The following is a 21,101-nucleotide window of genomic DNA, read 5'->3' on the forward strand; positions in this document are numbered from 1 at the left end:
TTTAATCTTGAAAACTAAATTAGTTTTAAAGAGCGAGGAAAGGACACTGGTGGATAAACACTCCTGTGTCTGACAGACTCTCACTAAAGGACTGTTAAACTTTAACTTGATCTTATCATCATCAGGAGAATAAACTTCAGATTACATTGTAGAATTAAGACAAAGTGTTCTCCTTATAATCACGGAAAATACACAATAATCACTTTGGATAACAAAAAAATATATATATATATATTTTTTTTTTCTTTTAACTCTTCTGCATGTAATTGATTCATTAATAGGATGATTAAGCAGGTATTTAATGGATTCTCCCTATCTGACTATAAAGCACACCATTACCCATAAATCATGATGTGGACCAGCATCCCCTTGGGTAAAGATTACAATAAGCTGCAAAATTGGAATAACACCATGAGTCACAAACACACATGTTTGTGACAACACATGTTGATTTTTTTTTCTAAAACTGAAGAGAGATTGTTTGTCTGGTCCCTATTTGATACAAAACTCTGAATTTGTTCTACAAATCATGAAACTAAGATTCATGCCAAAAATGAATCCTAGCTTGTCATCAGCATATCATAATGGGAAACAACTAATTCTGCACTCAAACCTGAGGTTAACTTCAGATAAGACTGTGGGAGGAGACTAAAGTGGATTCAAAAGGAGAACACATGAGAACCGAGGGGGTGATGCTTACCCGCGCACTACTGTGAAGCTAATCTAATTAAATAGTTTATGATATTGAATGAATACATGAGAAACCTTAGATTCATAGTTTGAATTATCACCTCAGTAACTTACCTGACTTTGTAAGACTTGCATATAATTTAAATCACAAGTCATGTAGACACATGTTGAATTGTACATGAACAAATAAATAAATAAAAAAATAAATAAAAAAAAAGCATCTGAATGTTTGCTGCTAGTGGCTTAGAAAGATAAAACTCCTATAAGGATTATGCACCACATCTAGTCAAAGAATGCACCTCAGATTTAGAAACAGGACCCTCATTTACATTTTTGCAACTTTCTACAGAACTGTGGTTGATGTCTCAGAATGGAGCTCTACAGCAATACAGAGGAAAGAGGGCCTTGCAGAAGATAGTAATGGGAGGAGAAACAATTACAGGCACCAAGATCATTTTTAATATCACTAGCAGTGGTGATTTCTGATGTGGGTGATATGGGCAACTGCCCAGGGTGGCATGTTGTGGAGGAGATGGCATGGAAAAATATAAATAATTGGCACATTTTAAATCAGTGACATAATATATATCAATTAACATTTGAACAAAATACCAAATACAGACTATTTCACTATTCAAGAATCGTAACAGATTCATCCTATAGCGCTATTGAGACTACAGTGTAAAGTATCCCATGCATATAATAAACATGCATTAAGCCTTTTGCATTTTCGTTTAATACAGTATAAATAAGTGTTTTTAAAAATCCAAAATCCCATTTTTGCTGTTTATTCTCCATCAGAATGGAACAGAGTGGGTTACAGCTCACAGGAGCAAATAGTTCTTTCTGTGTGCATCAAATGAAACCCAAATGTTTCCCCTAATTTTAGATTTAATTTAAGCAAATGATTCTTGTTTTGTAAAGCAAAAATCAACATCAATTTAATTCTGTTAGTTTGTGGTTTGCATGACAAACAAGTCATAAGTGTTGAAAATTGCAAAAATCCACTGCCTCACAAGCTGCTGTACATTTGTCTTCGGGCAAGCAGACTGTGGGATCACCAAAAAGCCATGTGAGTGGGATATTCAAGCAGAAAAATTAATTCCAGTTTCATCTGGGTGGCACTGGCACAATTCATAGCCTAACAAGCTGCAAACTAAATTCAAATTGAGTGAATTCATATGACTGACCCTAGGGTTTTTGGGGCTGAGTGAGAAGTCATAATCCTCTTCTACCAGACCAGGGAGTTGGTGTCTACATGTGTGAGAGAATCTGTGCATGATTCTGCGTTAGCCTGTGTTTGTGTGACTGGGTGCTTATGTGTGTGCACTTCTATTATTCATAATGTTGGGACAAAAAGCTGTTTACACAGTCCTATTGTGTGGATCTGCCAGACCATAGGAAAAAAAGCAAGTAAACAAAAATATTAAATTATTATATTTCATGGTAATAGCCCTTGCCTTAAATGTGAGGTAATTTTTGGTTAAGACTGAACCTGTAAACTATGTACTGAACTATTTTAGAGAAAACTATCTTCTGCTGAGAGGAAAGATGGATGACACAATGCATATATACACTTCTATCTGTACAACAGACATAACTTGCTGTTTGGCCCCAGGAGTAAATGATAAATATGACTTTTCAAATAGATAGCTCTTTATTACTGCACAAGATATGTAAATGAAATAATAAAACAAAAAAGAGCAACACAGAGCTTTGTTTGTGCTGTTCTCCTCTACTACATGAGACATTTGTATACAGACAAATTTTACCAGCTTGTCTGAGTTGCTTAGAACCAGTCTTTTGATTATTAATGAAGAAAAATATGAGACATCAAAGAAAACATGACAGAAATGAGAGACAGAGGATTTCCCTTGATGCCACATTCATCAGTTGCGTTTAAAATTATCTAGAGAACACAAAAAAGTGTTCTCTAGAACAGTATGAAATTTTAGAGTCAGGACCACTAATCCTCTATTACTTGCTCATTAATAGTGACAACTGTTTGAACTGAAGTTATCTAAAGCCTAGAATGCACACTGATCCTGTTAAACCCTCATTATTCCAAAGCAAACTCAGCTGAGAAGGTCCAGCTTGAGGTGATATATTGTCATCATACAAAAAGACATTGTGCTTAGTCATAAAGAGAAACATGCATAGTGTATGTTTACTGCAATAAGTAAACAGGGAGTTACCCCTTTATACAATTCTCTTTGAGGTAAATACGGGCGTCTTCACTTTGTTTCTGAAACTTTTCAGAATAGTGAAACCACTTTGGTATCTACACAAAGAAAATGAAACCTGTAGTAAAAAAACTCAGCTACACCACCTGTTTATTTATTTCAGTCAGGACATCTGTTGCTTTGATTTAGAGCCTTCTTTACAGTTTCCATTTTGCATTTAGATAGATCTAGATTAATAAAATCATTAATTTCCAGGTTAGGATGCGCTGGTGTGCAGTCTGATACCTTTAGATTTTTCTTACTAACATGGAACTAAGTTTTACAATTTCTGCCTTAAGACTCAGACTTGGAATTTAACTTTACGCAGTTGATGGACACAGATAATAAGTGTTTCTCCCCATTGTTTATCTACTATGACTTGTGTTTGTTTTCTGTTTGTTTTTCAATGAAGTTATGACTAAAGGATACAGAAACACTAAAGATACTTCTCACTAATAAAATGATTTAATATAATATGCAGTACTGGGTGAAAACATATAAATTTCTCAGTAAGAAAAAATGACAGGCTAAAATCAGCTATTCTCAAAACAAAACTGATCAGAGTTCAGACCAAACAGCAAGCCAATCTGGACAGAGTGCACGACTTACTGCTTGGCATGTTCTGCTAGCTCATAGGAAGACTTAAAACCTCCACAGTATGCTGCCATAACACCATGTGTAAAAAATGGGCCATTCAAAACAAAGAACTTGATTTCTGAAGAAAGGAGCCATAAAAACAAAACAACACATTTTCTTCTTCGAGGCACGGAAAGTAATATAATTAATTATGTTTAAGTTATACTTTTTAATAAAATCAGGCAGCTCGTTATGTTTTAATGTCCAAAATTTAGGCTGACAGACAACTAAGTGAAGGCATAAAGTTTAATTTATTTTCAAGATGTACACACATTTACAAAATTGATTTACTAATCTATCAGGAAATTTAATTTGGACCTTTGAACATGAACTATGATTTTTTTTTTTTTTTCTGGAATGTTTGCAACACGAAGCTTTTCAAAGGAGCATGTTTTCATCATTCTCTGTTGCCCTTATATTTATTTAACTGATGCCATGGTTCTTACTTTCTCCCAAAAGTAGTTAATTCCAGTCTAAAGAAAAGAGCCAGTTAACTACTTTTTTTTTTTTTTTTTCCAAAAGGCCTTATAAAAAGACAGACATGATTGAGCACATGTTTTGCTGTGCTCAATCAAAACGAAACAGTAGTAAATACTTAAGTAATTTTATTCCAGGAAAAGCAGCAATTATTACTCAAAGCTAAGTATAAAGAAAATATAAAGAAAAATTATTTGGCATTATCTGAATTATTTCCCTTCTCAGAAAATGGGCAGTTTGTGTGAGTAATCCGAAATTATAATATCTTTTCACTACAAAGACACCAGAGCAGAAAGAGGCATCTTTAGGACAAAGTCAATAAACAGCTGCATGATTCTGTGTTAGGAATAATTGTTCAATAAACATATTGTGACCCAGTGTTTAGCTTCAGCATACAATAATTACACTTGTAAACTGACTTCATTAAGTCCTCTTATTTTGCAGATTTGTTTAGTTTTTCTCCTGCAAAGAAATAATCCACAAATTATTGGCTCCTCTGCTGATAAACAAGACAGAAGCTGAGAGCTTGTGAACAAAACAATAAATAATACAATTATTCCAATTGAATGGAGGAGGGGGGGGGGGTGCGCCATTCTGTGGATGAAAGGGCTTTTTAGAGTCTTCCCAAAAGCCCAATACCAAGGCCAGACACAGACAAAGAAACACACAAATATTGACACAGACTGAATTCATGGGTCTCACATTAATACATACACCAATGCACATGGACACACATAAAGGCCCTCTCGTCCTCACTCCCTCTCAATGAATATGCAAACAGACACAAAATACATTGGGGTACTTTTATAACAAGGTGACTTAAAGGGCCAATAGGGGGTGTAATATTTTAGAAAAAGGTTAAGCCTGAATAACAGACAATGGAAGACAGGGTGGAAGCTATTCTTGCTCCTGGGGAAAAGCAGAAAAACAAGCTTTAGGATAATGCTCCATTGTCAGAGTGTTGGATGTAAGTTTCTCTCTGTCTCTTTTAAGTGTCTCTATGGAGCGTCAAGGATCTGGCAGAGCAGCTTTGGCGTTAATCAGCTAGCCCACTGAAGAAACAATCACACATAATCTGAGCCTCTAAATCCTGCTGACCTTCTCTTCAAATACATAGATAGACCCTGCTTCAAACCTCAGCCTTTTTAAGACACACACACACACACACACACACACGCAAACACACATGCACAAAGGCGTTGCTAACTTGTCTTTGCCCTGCTCTACCGCCCTTGGATCCTGTCTGATTGGCAGCACCCATGTCTCTCCACCTGCAAGAATTTCAGTCAAGCATGTTGCTATGACCTCAAACAGGAGAGGAGAAAAGAGGAAGAGGAGGGATTAATTGAGACAGGGCATAAAAAAAGACAAGAGGAAAACGGAAAAAGATCCATCCATCATCCAAGCAGTGTTGAGAGTATATAAATAGCAAGATCTGTTCAGAGTTATTACTGAGCCAACGCTTCCATTGTGGTACTTCATTTATTAGGACTTTGCACAGATCAATACAGCAGACATATACACCCTGTACTGTTGACAACATAATCTCATCATTATAAATTTGGCTTGGGTCGTCTGTAACATGAGCAATTGCTATGCTTATCTGAGATGACAAGGGCTGAGAGAAAGAAAAGAAATCCTAAAAATGAAGGCAAAGACCAAGAGCTCTGGGTCTTTTTTTTACTTAACAATGCTAAGAGCGCTAGATAATGAAAAACAGTAAGTCAGTACCAAACAGAGCAAAAATCAATAAGAAACGGAGCAAACCAGCCATTGATCTGAATGCTAAAGGACCCAAAAAGATTTCTTGCTAAGACATAAACCCAGCAAGGGACCAATTCAGTACATCTGTGTGGTACAACAGACAAAGATAAGACTGGCGAAATAAAAAAAAAAATTTCAATATGCCATTAGCACTTAGCCTTGCCACTGCTACCACTAAGAACAGAAACCGTCAAGGTTTGACAACAAATCTTGTGCTCCCACCACTTAGTGGCTCTTTGTTTAGGCAATAGGATCTAAGAGTGTGGGACCATTCGCCTCCATTTCCATCAACACTCCAATACACAGCCGCTTCTCGATTTCTCTCATGCATACTCAGGGCTATAGACACGGGGGTCAGATTTCAAGCTGCGCGATAGATATAGGCAGCAACAGAAGAGAACGGGAGGATCGCTCTCATTTCAGTTTAACAATCTCTCACACACACCATGCACAAATTCAGATAGGACTGCACGCAAATTGCGAGGGAAATCGTAATGTCCTATTTGTAACTGGCCAGTAATGTACTCCTGTGATTGCACGAGGGAGAGGGAGTCATTTTATAACAGCTTGTTTTGACATGCAGTTAGGTTAAATTATAGCAAATGAGATGGTATGCATGATATATGCCTCCAAACAATTAATCACATTACTGATGAAGCTGAAGAAGAGCTGAACTGTAAAAGGCAAGGACAAGGAGAGAGAGCGAGAGATTCAGGCAGAGGGGGATAAATCATTTCTCTTATACTAATGAGATAGAAGGTGAGAACAGTTTCACATAACTCATTCTTTGAGCTACGTGTTGTTTCTACAGCACATGCCTGGGGGGCACAGTGAAAGAAGATGTGGCAGAAATAAAAGCTCTCTCAGGCTGGACCGGAGCCAAGGCACAGCAGAGCGGGCTCTACTTTGTTTGACTTTGAGAGCGTTTGATTTACAGCAAGGAGACCCAGTTGTTGGCAGTTCAAAGAATACATCACCATGCTCTGTACACCTAGGCGACCCCTTGTGTGTCGTGCATTTTGTTGCACGTTAATGTGTGGTCATTCCTTTCTGAGTCTGTCTTCAGTTCCATCTAAGGCCCACCTGTGACTTAAAAAGCCGAGTGTGAGGATGCCGGCAGGGATCCAGAGCCTACGGGGGACAGGCGGCCCCAACAGCGAAGACCATTTCGCTCTGGGGAAACCAGCAAGACCTGTGCTTCAGAGCTCTGCTGGTGGTAGCACAGGTGCGAGGTTGTGCGCGCACACGCGCGCGCGTGTCCGCGCAGAAATACAGGCAGACGCGTGGCAGTTGAATCACAGATTCCTTTGCTGTGAAGGTTATGTTTTGTTCTCTCGTCTCTACAGCCTCTCGTAATCAAAGATTGGTTTCTTTTGCCCAACTTGCTTGCAGCACAATGCCAGCAACAACAAACTGAGTGGTAGCATGTGGATTTTTTTGACAAATTCTTATTTTTTTCTCAGGAAACATCTTAAATTATGCAAAACAACAAAAAAATAAAAACATTACAGTGGATGTATTCTCAGGTACAAAACGCTGAGATGTATCCTGTGTAGGAGTGCACCTGCAGCATAACAGAAATACGGTATCAACAAGGTCTGGCAAACAAGAGAGTGCTGGACAAGACAGCATCCAGAAATAAAGAAAGAAGTGTGCTTGGCATCATGGAATAGTAAATAGTGGCATAAAACTTTTCCAGTCTCTCAGTTAAATGCAAGTCAAGCAAAACAGTGCTGAATTAGGCATAAAAATCTTCATCGTCCTCTTCCCCTCTGTCTCTAACACAGCTAGGCACACACCAGCACACAATAAGAGAGCAAGCATTCACTGACAAGCCGCAGTTTTATTATCAAGCTCATGTCATCTCCAATTGGCTGTTTCCTACTGAGCCAAGAAAATTGGTTAATGTGTCCGGTCAATCTGGCTATCATGAAGGGTGACTTGTGTGCTCATTTCCTGTGTCTTTCATTACGCTACCAAAAAATAAATAAAAATTCCTTTGTTGGCCTGCATTGCCAGGTTGGGAGGTCTGTTAAACTAATGAAATTATGCAGCACAGCTAAGCGCGGAGTCCATATGGAAAGCGCTTCCTCTGCATCCAGTGGGTCACCAACAAACCAGTCCATATCTGTCTACAGCATGTGAAGTTTGTTTTTAGTTACAAGGGGAAATCGTAAGTAGTGGTAAGCGAAGTATGGAGCCAACGGATAAATTATTTAGAACGGGTTACTGGGATTTTTGAAAACGGGAAATAAATAAAACATTCCTTTCTAAAGCTGCGTTAAATCTCAAACAAACTTTCAGTCTGCTTATAATATCTGTTTATGTAATGAATGTGGGAAGATAAAAGACACGGGCGATGCACATTGCAATCAGACCTAATTTTCTGCTTTCCATCTTTCATAAAACTTAAATACAATTCCCACATAGGAGAGTGGAGACTGATTGGCTATTTGAGAGGCTACTACACTGCCCTCTGTCCCTCTCTCTTCTTCTCTCACTGCCTCATAATGTCTCAAATAAGCACTCAAATTCTGCCTATACCAGTTAACGAGCATCTTCTGGTTCCCCACTTTCTCTGAGTTCAGCTATCCTCATTTCCTCCGGTTCATAAACAAGTAGCCCGAGACCTCTGATGTTTATTGTGACATCTTCTGCTTTAGCTCTGATTTGTTAAACATCATGATTTATTAATGAACGAGGATGCAAATATAGCTTTATACTCTGCTTTGCACAGCCGCTGCCGCGTCTAACCACTGTGAAGGCATCTATACGGAAACAAGCCCTTTCTCAACGATGACGATTAAACACTAGCGACAGTTGCAAATAAAATAAAAATATACATATTATCCAAACTTGTGTGTTCTGGGAAAAGAGATAAAATAACTTGGATTTATTCCCCAGAGCAACACTCTTTGGTTTGACTGCACTTCCTCCCAGTTGTATCTATCATATCAGCTTTGGGTAGCATGAAGAGACATAAAAGTGCTTATTAATAATTTAATACCTCATCGTGGTGTGTTATGTACAGTAGGGGCAGGTTTATTTGAAGAAATACAAAAATAAACCCCAAGGCAAGATAATATTTCTTTATGTACAGTCGAGCTCAAATAAAACAGATCTGTCTTAGAGACTTAGTAGGCCCACAAGGGGACAAATAATAGTAGGCCCACAAGGGGACAAATAAACACAAATTGCAAAAGGTTTCTCGAAGTGTTTCTCATTTGCCATAACTGCCTACACATTTTATTGTTATACTGCAAAACCTGACAGCAGGTTTGAATATATACATGTTTACTAAACTTACCCTGTAGGAAGCTCCAGACCAAAGGAGTTATCGAAAGATGAAAGGAGAAAAAAAAATGAAATAAAGAGTGCTTTTCTATTCATTGGCTCAGTAGCTACTGAAGTGTGGGAGCAATTTCAATACAATATACCACTGAGGCTTGGATAAGACTTTTTGGTTGAATCCTTAAAAACAGACCTACGTGTGTGTGTGTGCATCTGCGTGTGTGTGTGTGTGTGTGTGTCTTGGAGGAAGGGTGTTTCAAGGTTCGGACAAACGCAACATTGTCACGCTCATAAAAGAGAGGGGCTCTGTCACGGAGCCTGCCAGCTAAAGGCTTAAATCACATGCCTGGAATACACAATGACACTACACCCACACACAAACACACACAATCTCCCTAAATTATGCAGAGTAAGACCATCCCTAGAAGCATCCATTCTCAACATCTGCTCCAGTTAAAATGATGGCATGCATATTCTCAACCTAAACAGATCAAAAGAGTGAAAAATCTAAAGCAGAGTAAATACGCAACTTTAATGGTCACAATCGCATCGCTCAAAAGTTCCTTTTCCTGCCACACATACACATATGTGTGTATGTGGGGACACATAACAAATATTTATGTGTAAATATTGCAGTCCATGATTCCTGAACCCTGAGGAGGAATTTCGCTACAGACTGGCTTTATTACTCTGATTCCATTCAGAGGAAATTACTGTTTAACACTTAAACAATTAACTATATATATATATATATATATATACATCAGAAAAACAATCGCTTGAAAAGAAAAACTGAAACGTCTCTGATCCAATTTCGCTCAGCAGCTGGATCCATCCGTGTCCATCCGGTCCCGTTTGGGCCCCATGCGGACTCAGACGGAGCGGGCCGGGCCTCGGTCCAGATACGTCTTCAGGGTGGAAATCAGCTATATATATATATATATATATATATATATATATACAGTTATTTTTTTAAGTGTTAAACAGGAATTTCCTGTTTAACACTATCAGCTGTTTAACAGCTGATAGTGTTTTTTTCTTGTCCTTCTAGCAACATGTATTGCTAAATGAACCATCAATATCATGGATTCACAATTCAGTGAATGTCAATCAGACCTGTAGCAGAGGAATGCTGTAAGAAGAGGCTGCATTTGGAAAACCTGCTATAGCTGATGATTCCACATATATCCTTTCTTGATAGAGCAGAACTCTTTTAATAAACTGACGAGTGACAAGTCAGTAGATACTGGAGCCCTGCTTTTCTTGCCACTCTCATGTCAATGCGACCCCACAAAAGGCAGAATACCGCCACCTAAAGGCAGCTTTTACTGCCTTTTTTTACAGAGCCACTCATATCTTATTAGCAAGACAAATGTCTCACAGACATAACATTAAGTTTTTTTTAATACAAGAACTAATACACAAGCTTATATCAGTGCCACATCTTCTGTTTGACAAACCAGAGTTTTCAAATTTGGTCACAATAATGACTTAAAAAGGCAAGCCTCTAAACAAGTCAGTAAGTGACTTCCAGTTTGGTGAATCTGAATCCATTTCCAGTCACTTTTAGCGCAGGCTCTGTTAAGCAAAAATATTACAGTCCATTCATCCTGAACCCCGAGGAATTTTGCTACAGACTAGTTTTATTATTGATTCCATACAGAGTAATTTCCTTTTATGCCTAAAGCGGAATTAGGCTTCGCTGTATATCATCCATCTCTTCTCGGGAATTCTGTTTACAAATGACAATATTCTCCACTATGTAATGTCCTTGCATGGTGATGAGGATAATAAGGAAAGTGTAGCTTTGCTGAATTCTTTATGTCATTCCTGTATTCAAGCTAAACACCATCTCAGCCCCTCTCCTAGTGCAAATATTATTTGTGTAAACCAGCTCTACAGATGAAGACCACACATTGCGGGCAGTTAATGTTGCTCCACAATACACAGATGAAGCCAGCACCACAAAGGTGCCCTTGTGAAGAGGTGATATGTTCATCCGGTTTATTCATCTATTCATTTGTTTTTCCTACGCAGCCACAGCACTGTGGCAACCATAGTGACAGATAGGCCGAGAGGCCTTGGATCGATAAAAGGGAAATTCTGTCTTTGTTTCCTGACATTTTTACCATAGACACTTTCCTGACTCAGGTTACTTACTGTCCATGCAAATGGAGTGAAGGTAGGAGGAAGGAGGACGGAAGAAATTGATACCTTTCTGTACAGCTTCTGAAGAAACTTAATGCCTCAGGCCATCTCCCTCAACACAGGTTTCTATTGAATAATACAATAAAGCACCCATGCATTGAAGGATCCTTCCGTAAACAAGGCACTATAGAATGTGTTGATCCCTCTTGTTTTTTTTTTTTTTATGTTTTATTTTTGCCTTTAACAGTTAGGCAGAAAAACACTCATAAACAAGTGTAAGACAGCCTAATGCAGTCCAATTCATCACGAGTAGATTAGCAGGGAAACTGTCTGTGGAATGGACCAGCAATTATTTTGTTCTTCATAATAGGAAGCATCAACAGTCTTTGTGCTGACCTCCGGCCTTCATAGCCAGTTCATAATAGAAGGAGGGAAAAAGAATGCGAGACAGAACAACAGACATTTGGCTTCTTTCCTGGTGGAAATATGTCACTTCTGATCGCAATCATCGTCCCAAACACCAACGGGGAACAAGCAAACAGCGTAACCTAGACTATGATGGTTGAAGTCCCAGAGGATAAGTGGAGATAATAAGCATAACTGGTTTTAAATTGCACCTGTTTATTTTTTCTATATATAGTGCTCTAAGATTACATCTGTTCTGAATAAGAAGTAGATGAACATAATAAATATGGGGAATAAATTTGTGCTATATTTGGGGAATGTAAATCAAGGCCTTTATCAAATAGCAAAATAATTAACCCAGATAATAGAAACAACACCCATCAAAACTACATTTAGAAGGGACAGATATCAACCAAAACTGGAACAATAGTAAGAAAACAAGACACTGGTTAACTTTACTGTGACTGCCCATTAGGTGTTGTGGAATACACCACTGGCTTAAGCTGGGTTTAATCCTTGTCGACCACGACAGACCTTTAATGGGCTTAAGGCCAAAGACTCTGAGAACTTATCACGTTGGAGGCTTATGTACCCTACTACTTGGCACAAAGACGTATAAAGTAGTCAAGAAAATAAGTACAATCTCCTTATCGCCAGGAATAAAACCACTAGAATAAGTATGAAAGGAACTGTAAAATATCATGACATACTAAATAGTTATTGATTAGAAATAGCTTCCTCTTCATATAAGCTGTTGTTTTAACCAACTAAATGCATTACATACTAAATACATAGTTGTGTTTTTTTTGTAGATAATTCTTTAGTAATTTAAATTGGCATTAGGCCTAAGAAATAGGGGTAATGCCTGTTTTATAGCCAGATAGCAATTATAGGACAATATAATATTTTAGTTTCTGGGATAAATAGCTTTCTCCTACAAGAACAGAAAACTTTAAAGGGAAATAAAAACAACTGCACAGAGGCTGACCTGAAAAAAAAAAAAAGATAAAAGTTGTCACATATTTCCGGGACAACAGATTTGCGTTGATGTCATCGGCTCTGTTCTATGTGAGCACCAGAATGGCAGTTTAATCCTTCTAATGCTCACCCCTCCCTTGCATCTTTTATTTTTTCTATCACTGCTCCTGGGTCGCTCTGCCACTGTCTGTCCTTATCTTTTTTTTTTTTTTTTTTTCATTTAAAGAAACAAAAGTAAGTGCTGATGTGGGAAATGGGAGCTTTGTGCAGCTTGTGATGTAAAAATGATGGTACCACAGTGAAGGAGAAGAATGCAATTTCTCTTACCTGTATGATGGACATGCGGTTAGTAGGTGTGTCTGTAGTGCTGGTGACTGGGCCTGTGAAGCTGGTGTGGCATCCCACGTGGCTTTGGGGCACGCTGAGGTTATTGGCAGTGGGTTTGAGGTACATGACCTCTGACCTTGGTGAGCTGAGTGGCAGGCGTGTCTGATAGTCAAAGTACATGGGAGAGGTGGCCAGGGAAGGGCTGCTTACCACATTCATCACATTCATGGCATCCCGCTCCTCCACTTCGCTTTGCACCAGCATGATGTCGTTCTTGTTTATCTTCTTCTTCTTGCCTTTACCCAGCTGTGGGTGCGAGTACTCTGCAATGCGACAATTATAAGTACGAATTTCCTTGTTCTCCCGCTTGCACTTGATTGCTATGGTCACCATGGCAGCTAGAAGCATGATAGATATGATGCTCAGAGTCACAATAAGAGGCAGTGACATGTCCCAGTTTTGATTGTCTTTCATGTGTGGTAGTCCATCTGGAGGACGCCCATTGGAGGCCTTGACAATGAGTCTTGCAGCGGCAGTTAGAGTTGGCTTGCCGTGGTCTGATACACGAATGATCAACTCAACAATGGGACTTACATCATCCCAGAAAGGGTGAGCGGTTCGCACCTCCCCAGTGACAGGATCAATCTCAAAGAGGTGTTCTTCGTTGCCATCTGATATTTCATAGGTGAGTCTTCCGCTCTCGCCATAGTCGTTATCTACTGCTCTCACTGTGGTAACAATGTAGCCAACGCCAACATTTCTTGGAACGTGGATTTCAGCTGTGTCATTCTGGAGAAGCGGCAAAACTATGACAGGGATGTTGTCATTGACGTCTAAGACACTAATGCGCACAGTAGCATTGCTCTCTAAGTGTGGAGATCCTGCGTCTTTAGCAAGAACTTTGAAGTCAAAATACTTTATTTGCTCATAGTTAAAAGATCTTACAGCATAGATGGCTCCGTTAGCGGCATTTACATTAACATAGGTGTTGACATCACCCCCACTTACGTTGGAGTTGACAATACTGTAGTACACAGTGCCATTCTGGCCTAGGTCTGGGTCGTGTGCAAGAACTGAACCTAGGTACTCCCCAGGGATGTTGTTCTCAGGAATTTGAAGTAGGTAGACTGACTTGGTGAAGCGAGGAACATTATCGTTCTCGTCAAGAATCTTCACCGTAAAAGATTTTGTGGAGTTTAAAGGAGAAATGCCATTGTCTTTGGCTACAATAGTAACGTTGTATTCATCCTGCACCTCTCTGTCCAGGGGCCTGTCTGTAACCACTGTGTAGAAGTTATCATAGTTCTCCTCGAGTTTAAAGGGGACATTACCCAACACCCTGCACTGGAGCTGCCCATTTCTTCCAGAGTCCTTGTCTGTGACACGGACCAGAGCAATGACAGTGCCTGGGGGTGCTGCTTCACTGATGGCTCCCTGTCTCACAGACACAAAGCCTATAGATGGCCAGTTATCATTCCTGTCAAGCACTTTAACGGTGACTTTACAGTGGCCCGGGATTGGATTGGGACCTAGATCTTTCGCCTGAACGTCAATCTCGATAACTGAGCTCTCTTCATAGTCAATTTCCCCCTGAATCTTTATGACCCCTGTTCTAGAATCTATTGAGAATAGCTCACGGATTCTCTCAGGGGCATAGCCACTAAACGAATAGACTACTTGACCATTGTTTCCCTCATCAGGGTCTGTAGCATTTAAATCAATTAAGACTTTTCCAGGAGGTGAATTTTCAGGAATTTCTACAACGTATGAAGATTGATCAAATACTGGACTGTTATCGTTGGAATCTATAACTTTAACATTTATCTGCATTGTACCTGATCTAGGATATTCTCCACCATCAGTGGCTGACAAAATGAGAGTGTGATGGCTTCGTTCTTCTCTGTCCAGTGGACGCTGAATGACTAATTCTGGGAATTTGGTCCCATCCCCTCGGGATTTTACCTCCAACGAAAAGAGATTGTAGTCATCGCGAGTTATTTGATACGTTTTTAGGCCATTTTCCCCTGCATCAGGGTCATGTGCGCTGGTCAGAGGAAAGCGTGTCCCTGGCACTGCATTTTCAGAAATGTCGATGTCAATTTGATCAGAAGGAAAAACGGGTGAGTTGTCATTGATGTCCTGAATATCTATTTTTATCATGCATATCTCCTTGTCATTGGCAAACACCTCCATGGAGAGCTGGCACTTGGGGTTTCTCTTACACAATGTTTCCCTGTCGATGCGCTGCTTTGTGTACAGCAGTCCGCTTTGGGGGTCCACATCGATAAGATGTGGAGCTGAGTTCTCCAACACCCTAAAGTTGGCTTTCTTACCCTGTCCTCCCTGCCCGATCTGTTCAAGTCCAAGCCTGGCATCTTTGGCAATGTTCCCAATCACTGTTCCTGGTCCCTGTTCCTCTGGGACAGAGTAATTCAAGTTTTTCAATGTCAAGGCTTGAGCCCACAACAGGAGGAAAAAGAAAATAGAAAGATGCATCTCCACTCAGTAAAAGCTGCGTAAATCGGTGCAGTGATTATTCTACCTGTGACCTGTTGATATTCTGTTCAGATTTGATACTTCTATCACGATGGATAAAGAAAAGAGTCCAGTTCATCATGTGATGTCTTGACATTTGTCGCTGTAGATTGTCTTTGCTTTGTTGCTTTCTCTCCTCAGCAAGCAATCTGTGGTACTGAACGCCTAATTTATATTCAGCTGAGCACCCAGACTCATCTTAACAATAATCGAGATCCAGACTCCAACAGAATAGTCATTGTAAGTGTTCACTCATATCACCTAAGAAAGGAAAAGGAGAAAAGAAAAAAAAACATGTTATGTGAAAATCAATTAGTAAATCGAATAAAAACAAAATGAGCTACAAGCCACTCTGCCAGAGAGAAATCAGATGAAATCAGATTCACTGCCAAGCCAAAAATGAGACACAGCTCATGTGTAATTCATCTACACAATTATGAGAGAAGATTGTTAATTGGTTAACCTTGGAAGGCGCTCAGCCCCATAAATACACGGGCAGCAAGTATTCTCCTGCAGCCCATACATAACAAAATCCAAGATTCTGCAGGCAGTTTCAAATCTATATGTGGTGTGCATGCATCATCTGACCCCGGAGAGATAATGACCCATACATTTGTTGAGGGTGCTGACTGAAGTGTAACAGGGCAACTTTAATAATGCGGTAACGCCGCAGGCGTAAAACTGAGGATGGCCTATTGTAAGGGCTATTTGAAGGAGTGAATATAAAATGATCGTCTTACGCGCATTAACAAATCCGCATAATCCGGATATTTAAAATGAGCCTTATAAAAAGTCAGAAATGAGCTGCCAACATCTCAGCACTGCCGTTTAATTCTCCCCACTGCTGCTCTCCGTTTCTCTCAACTCTGCTTCTCTCTAACGCTCAACAGTCCTTGAGAGAAGCTGTTGCGTCCGCATGTACGGGAAAAGGTTATGGAATAACACCGGTTTGAAAATGAGCAACAGTGAGAGCTTCAGGTGGAAAATCACGAAAGCGGATAAGACACCAAGAATATATATATAATAAAAAAACACAATCTTACCACGGGAGAAACTGTTCCGCTAGTTCAAAAGGGTAACAGTAAAAAAAAAATCAAAACTGTCAATTCCAGCGCGATGAAGAGATTGTTTAATTTCCACTTCACTAAAGGTACCACCCGTATCCTTCTTCTCCTTCGTGAAGTAGGAAAGCCACAAGCCTCCGATGCACACGCACTCTACAGTACAGCGCAGTAGAAATAAAAAAAAAAAAAAGTGCTCCAAAGTATGACTGTAATGTCAATGAGCTGAAGTCCTCTCTCCTGTCTGATTAGGATGCAGCGGCTCGCCTTCTGCCTGCAGTGAGTCACTGTTCTTCAGGATGGAAAACTGTTGTCAAAATTACTGTGTGGAAGAAAGAAAAAGAAAAGAAGAATCCAGATGTGTGGAAAGGTAGCCGATATCCACGGTGGACATTTAAAGGGCGATCGGTGTTCTCTCCCCACGTCCGAGACAGCTCAGAGTTACTGATTCCCGTAGTGGCATTTTGTCCTTGTGCGTCGTCCCCCCGTCAAAGTGCGCAAAGAGAGACGGACAGCTGCTGTGTAAGTGGTCAGCAACAATGCCGCATTTTAGGATAAGTCCCCATGCTGCTGTCAGAGAAAATTTTGATTTTTGATTTTTTTTTTTTTTTAACTACTCAAGCCAAGTCATCACTTACTATTTTCAGCACGTAACACAGCCCTAAGCACAGCAAGCGCTTCCTCTCACTGACTGGACTCCGGACACCGCATGGTGCATTAAACATTGTCGCTACTCCTGTGGCAGCCAATGAATTTGAAGAGGTGGGAAGAGAAGGAGGGATTCAAAAGCCGCCGTGGGTACAGACTACAAATGATTGGTGGGTCTTAGTTCACCGGTGGCGGATCTGTCTTTTTTCAAATATCACACTTCATTGTTGTGCGGGGCTACAATAAAGGAAACGGTGCGTTGAGCACGGTCACCAACGGACGTGCCGAGGCCAAACCCAAGTGGTTTGAAATTTCAGTTAGACTGGGAGGAAGAGAAACAGACCAGTGAATTCACTTCCCCGCTAACTGAATAAATAATAGCCACGTCTCCTTTTTAAAATTAGTGGCGTAGTTAAAAAAAAAAACAAAAAAACATTGTCATTTAAATACAAACAAACGGATGCTGTTGGGTTATTTTTGTACATGCAAAAGTATTTATAGCATTTAAAGGTATCCTATTTTGTACAATCAGAAAGTGTAATATGTCTGGATTTTACGTAGTAGAGCATAAAGATGTAGACTTTTTAAGAAATCTGAAAAGTGTGGTGTGCATTTGCATCCCCCTTCTCAATATACAGCAGAATGTTTTACCCCTTGGTTATTAGCAAAACAACTGTGGAGCAGACTGAAAGGGTTCCATTTGTGAACAACAGATTTTTTTATTCATTTATTTTTAGTCTTGAAACATTTTCAACTTGATTTTGGTTTGAACTTTCACTTTCTTTGCAATGCATGGGTGTGGTTTGATTTCTAAGCCATTAAGCCATTTCTCTGACTATTTATTTTAGGTCATTTTCTCCTGAATGGTTAACATCTTGGAGAGTTTTGCAGCCTCTAACAGGTTGTCCTTCAGGATTGCCTTGTATTTAGGTCCCTCCATCTTCCAATCAATTCTGATCAGTCTCCCTCTCTCTCTCTGTTCCAGAAAAAAATTAATTTCAGCATGATGTTGCCACCACCATGTGTCACAATATTTTAGTCCATAAAATGCATTAATTGGATTGAATGTATTTGGGTTAAATAATGCAAATGTATCATTTATATGGGCACAATTTCATTTAACTTGATCCTGATGTGTTTATGTGCCCCAGGACTTATTCAAAAAAGAAGCATGCATGTCTGCGCAGAGCATAAAGACAAACGCAGTAAGCACTTGTGTTTGTTTTGTGTTTTCTGAGTGCCCAAAATGGACCTGAACCATAAAAAAAGGTTAAGACTTTACTGCACTCCCTAATTAAGCTACAGGCTAAGCATATGCTTATGGTCTTCCAGTGTCACAGGACGAGAGAATGGGAGGCAATTAACATCCTTCAAAGTTTTAACCATAGCAGGTCAGTTTTAGACCAGTTTTGCTTTCCCACTAGTTGACATAGCCGCGACATGCGCAGTCAGTTTGCCACAATCAGATAGACATCAACAGAACAAGTGTATACATGCACTGCATTTTGAATATCAATCACTAGAAGCCATCACTTTCATTTGGATTACAATTTAATTCCTATTGTGCTGAATCCAATGTTAGATATCATATTTTTATTTCAATTGGCAGGTTATACCAATTAGATAAGAGAAAGAGGGAGAGAGAAGGGGACTGAGCCGTCTCCACGGTTTCGCCCTTTTGGCACTGCACAGCCGGCCCGGTCCCATCCTGCTCCCTAGCCTGGTATAATCTCACAACTTCCTAGTCTGCATCAGTTGTACAGAATCAAATATCTCAAAGTTTTCAAGTTGATCTGGAGGATGAATCTGCGCTCTGAAAAAGCACTTGTAATGCCAGTGTAGCACAGTCACAGATTTTAATGGTAAATGTAAATAACATTTCTCCAATTGAACTGATCAGAAGTCACCAAGACTGTGAATGAGGGGATTTTCCATATCTGGCGGGGAAATCTCACAAGCCTTAGTGGTAGTTCAGCAGTACCAAATGTGGGTTCAGTTCTGAGAGAACACTTAGATGAGAATTTTTTTTTTAGTTAAAGGTAACGCTGAGATAATTATTTTCCTCAGCTTCTTCGCTGACAAGCGCATACAGAAGGAGAGAGACGGGATAACCAAGAACAAAACTATTTCTCTGTCTCTTGGGAGGTGGCCTCGGCAGCTTTAGCAGGAATTTGATTGATGTGACGGTCCGCCCACTTTTGAAGTCATACTCTGCTCAATGCAAAATGACTAGAGCCGGAGTACAATAGGGCTGGATCTACAGTGGAAAAAAGCCTATTTTTTCTCCCTTTCACTGCTCAGTTCTCACTCTCACTGCAAGCGCTCTGCTGAAGGCCGAACTTTGCTTTGATTAGAATGGCAGCCTTGTGACCAACCACATGTGAGGATGTGGGATTATATCATTATGTAAAAACAAGGAGGGGACAGACACAACAGTCTGCTGAGGCCATACTTTCAGTCAATAGGCACAAGACTGTCGCAAAAATGTATAAATATAACCGACACCTGTAAGAGAAGCAGCATTTGAAGATTAGTGATCTTATATAATAATAAATTATTATGGGTCTGTTCGGAAGAGTGGTTTTTGTTAAAAATTTAAATGTTGATTAAATATTGTACAAAAGTAAGAATGTCTGCTTTTGTAACAGAACAAATACTTAAAATTAATCAAGTATCAACAATAAATCATTTTGAAAGCAAAATGATTTATCGTGCAAAATGTTCCTAATGCCAATTCTTGCTAAAATATGGGGCAAATAAATGATAAGAGCCATTTGGGAGTGGCTCTTCTTTGGGAGCCGAGTCATAAGAACCGGGTCCCTGAAAGGAGTCAGGCTTTCCATCTCTAGTTCTGGGTGATGTGCCAATTTACTTTTCTGCCATAGGACAAAAAATTAAGTTATGGTGTCATCTGATCATGTTTGTTGTGACCCCTGAATGTCTTGTGGCAAAATGTAAATATCTTATCTTTTTTTTTTTTTTTTTTTTTGAATAATGGCTTTCTTCTTGCCACTCTTCCATAAAGGCCAGATTTATGGAATGTATTTTTATTTGAACTGTGAATTTTTTCCATATTTTATTTTTCATTTGCAGATAATAGATTGGACAACTTTATTAGTGACTTTATTGGTGCCCTTCTTTGTCATCAAGAAGCCAAAACCCTGAGTCCTCCACAGAACAAACACCTTTATTGCTTTATTTATACTGAGATTAGCGTCTTCATATTTATATATACTCTATTTACTAATTAGCTCAATTGTAAATGCAGCAGTTTGTGCTGGATATAACTTAAGGGTTTCCCAGAAGCAGAGACTGAATACAGATATGTCAAACTTTTCAGATTTTTTTTTTAAAAATAGAAAGCCATGGGTATTTTTCTTTCCGTAAGTCTGTCACATGAAATCACGCTAAAATACATAGAAGTTTATTTTGATGACATCTGGAAAGGTACAAAGGGCATCAACACTTTTGCAAGGCACTGTAACTATGACTGGGATTACACACTTTTTTTTCTGTATATAACACAAGAACACATGGTAACGTCAGTAGTCTTTAGGCATTTCTTGAAACTGCTGCAAAAAGAAGTGTTTAAGGTGTGAGAAAGAAAGTAAAAAAAAAAAAACAGTTTGAAAAAGAAGTGTTTGGAATATTGCATAGACTATATATTGGCAGTGTGCTCATATATAAGGCATTTTCCTACATGAACTCAAGAATGCCTGGAGAATGTATGCATGGAATTAGGTAGAGTTTCACCAAAGGTGTTGTTCACACATTCACTTCACAGTGGGACATTCTCCACTGGGGAGGCGTTCTCACAACAGAATACTCTGCAGGCTGGTGCTGTGGGGTAGCACACAGAGACCACAACATGATGGAGAAACCTGTGCAGCAGAAAAAAAAAATGCAGTTGTATATTTAC

The 21,101-nt window shown here is 39.5% G+C and overlaps 1 protein-coding gene across 3 annotated transcripts in view; it reads right to left on the reverse strand.

Annotated features, from left to right (window-relative positions):
• The window catches only part of LOC106926895 (protocadherin-17), a 57,836-nt gene extending 39,991 nt beyond the window's left edge, over positions 1-17,845 (reverse strand). For 2 of the 3 annotated variants that reach the window (XM_015002079.2, XM_088012234.1), the window contains exons 1-2: positions 16,517-17,845; positions 12,939-15,734 (exon numbers count right to left, since the gene is read on the reverse strand). In XM_015002079.2, coding sequence (XP_014857565.1) covers positions 12,939-15,434 — 2,496 coding nt within the window. In that variant the 5' untranslated portion in view covers positions 15,435-15,734; positions 16,517-17,845. The other variant, XM_088012235.1, reaches the window with a different exon arrangement.
• Between the last annotated feature and the right edge of the window lie 3,256 nt (positions 17,846-21,101).

The sequence above is a fragment of the Poecilia mexicana genome, unplaced genomic scaffold (genome assembly GCF_051168715.1).
Source record: "Poecilia mexicana isolate PSO_F unplaced genomic scaffold, ASM5116871v1 scaffold_14, whole genome shotgun sequence".
Classification (NCBI taxonomy): Eukaryota; Metazoa; Chordata; class Actinopteri; order Cyprinodontiformes; family Poeciliidae; genus Poecilia; species Poecilia mexicana.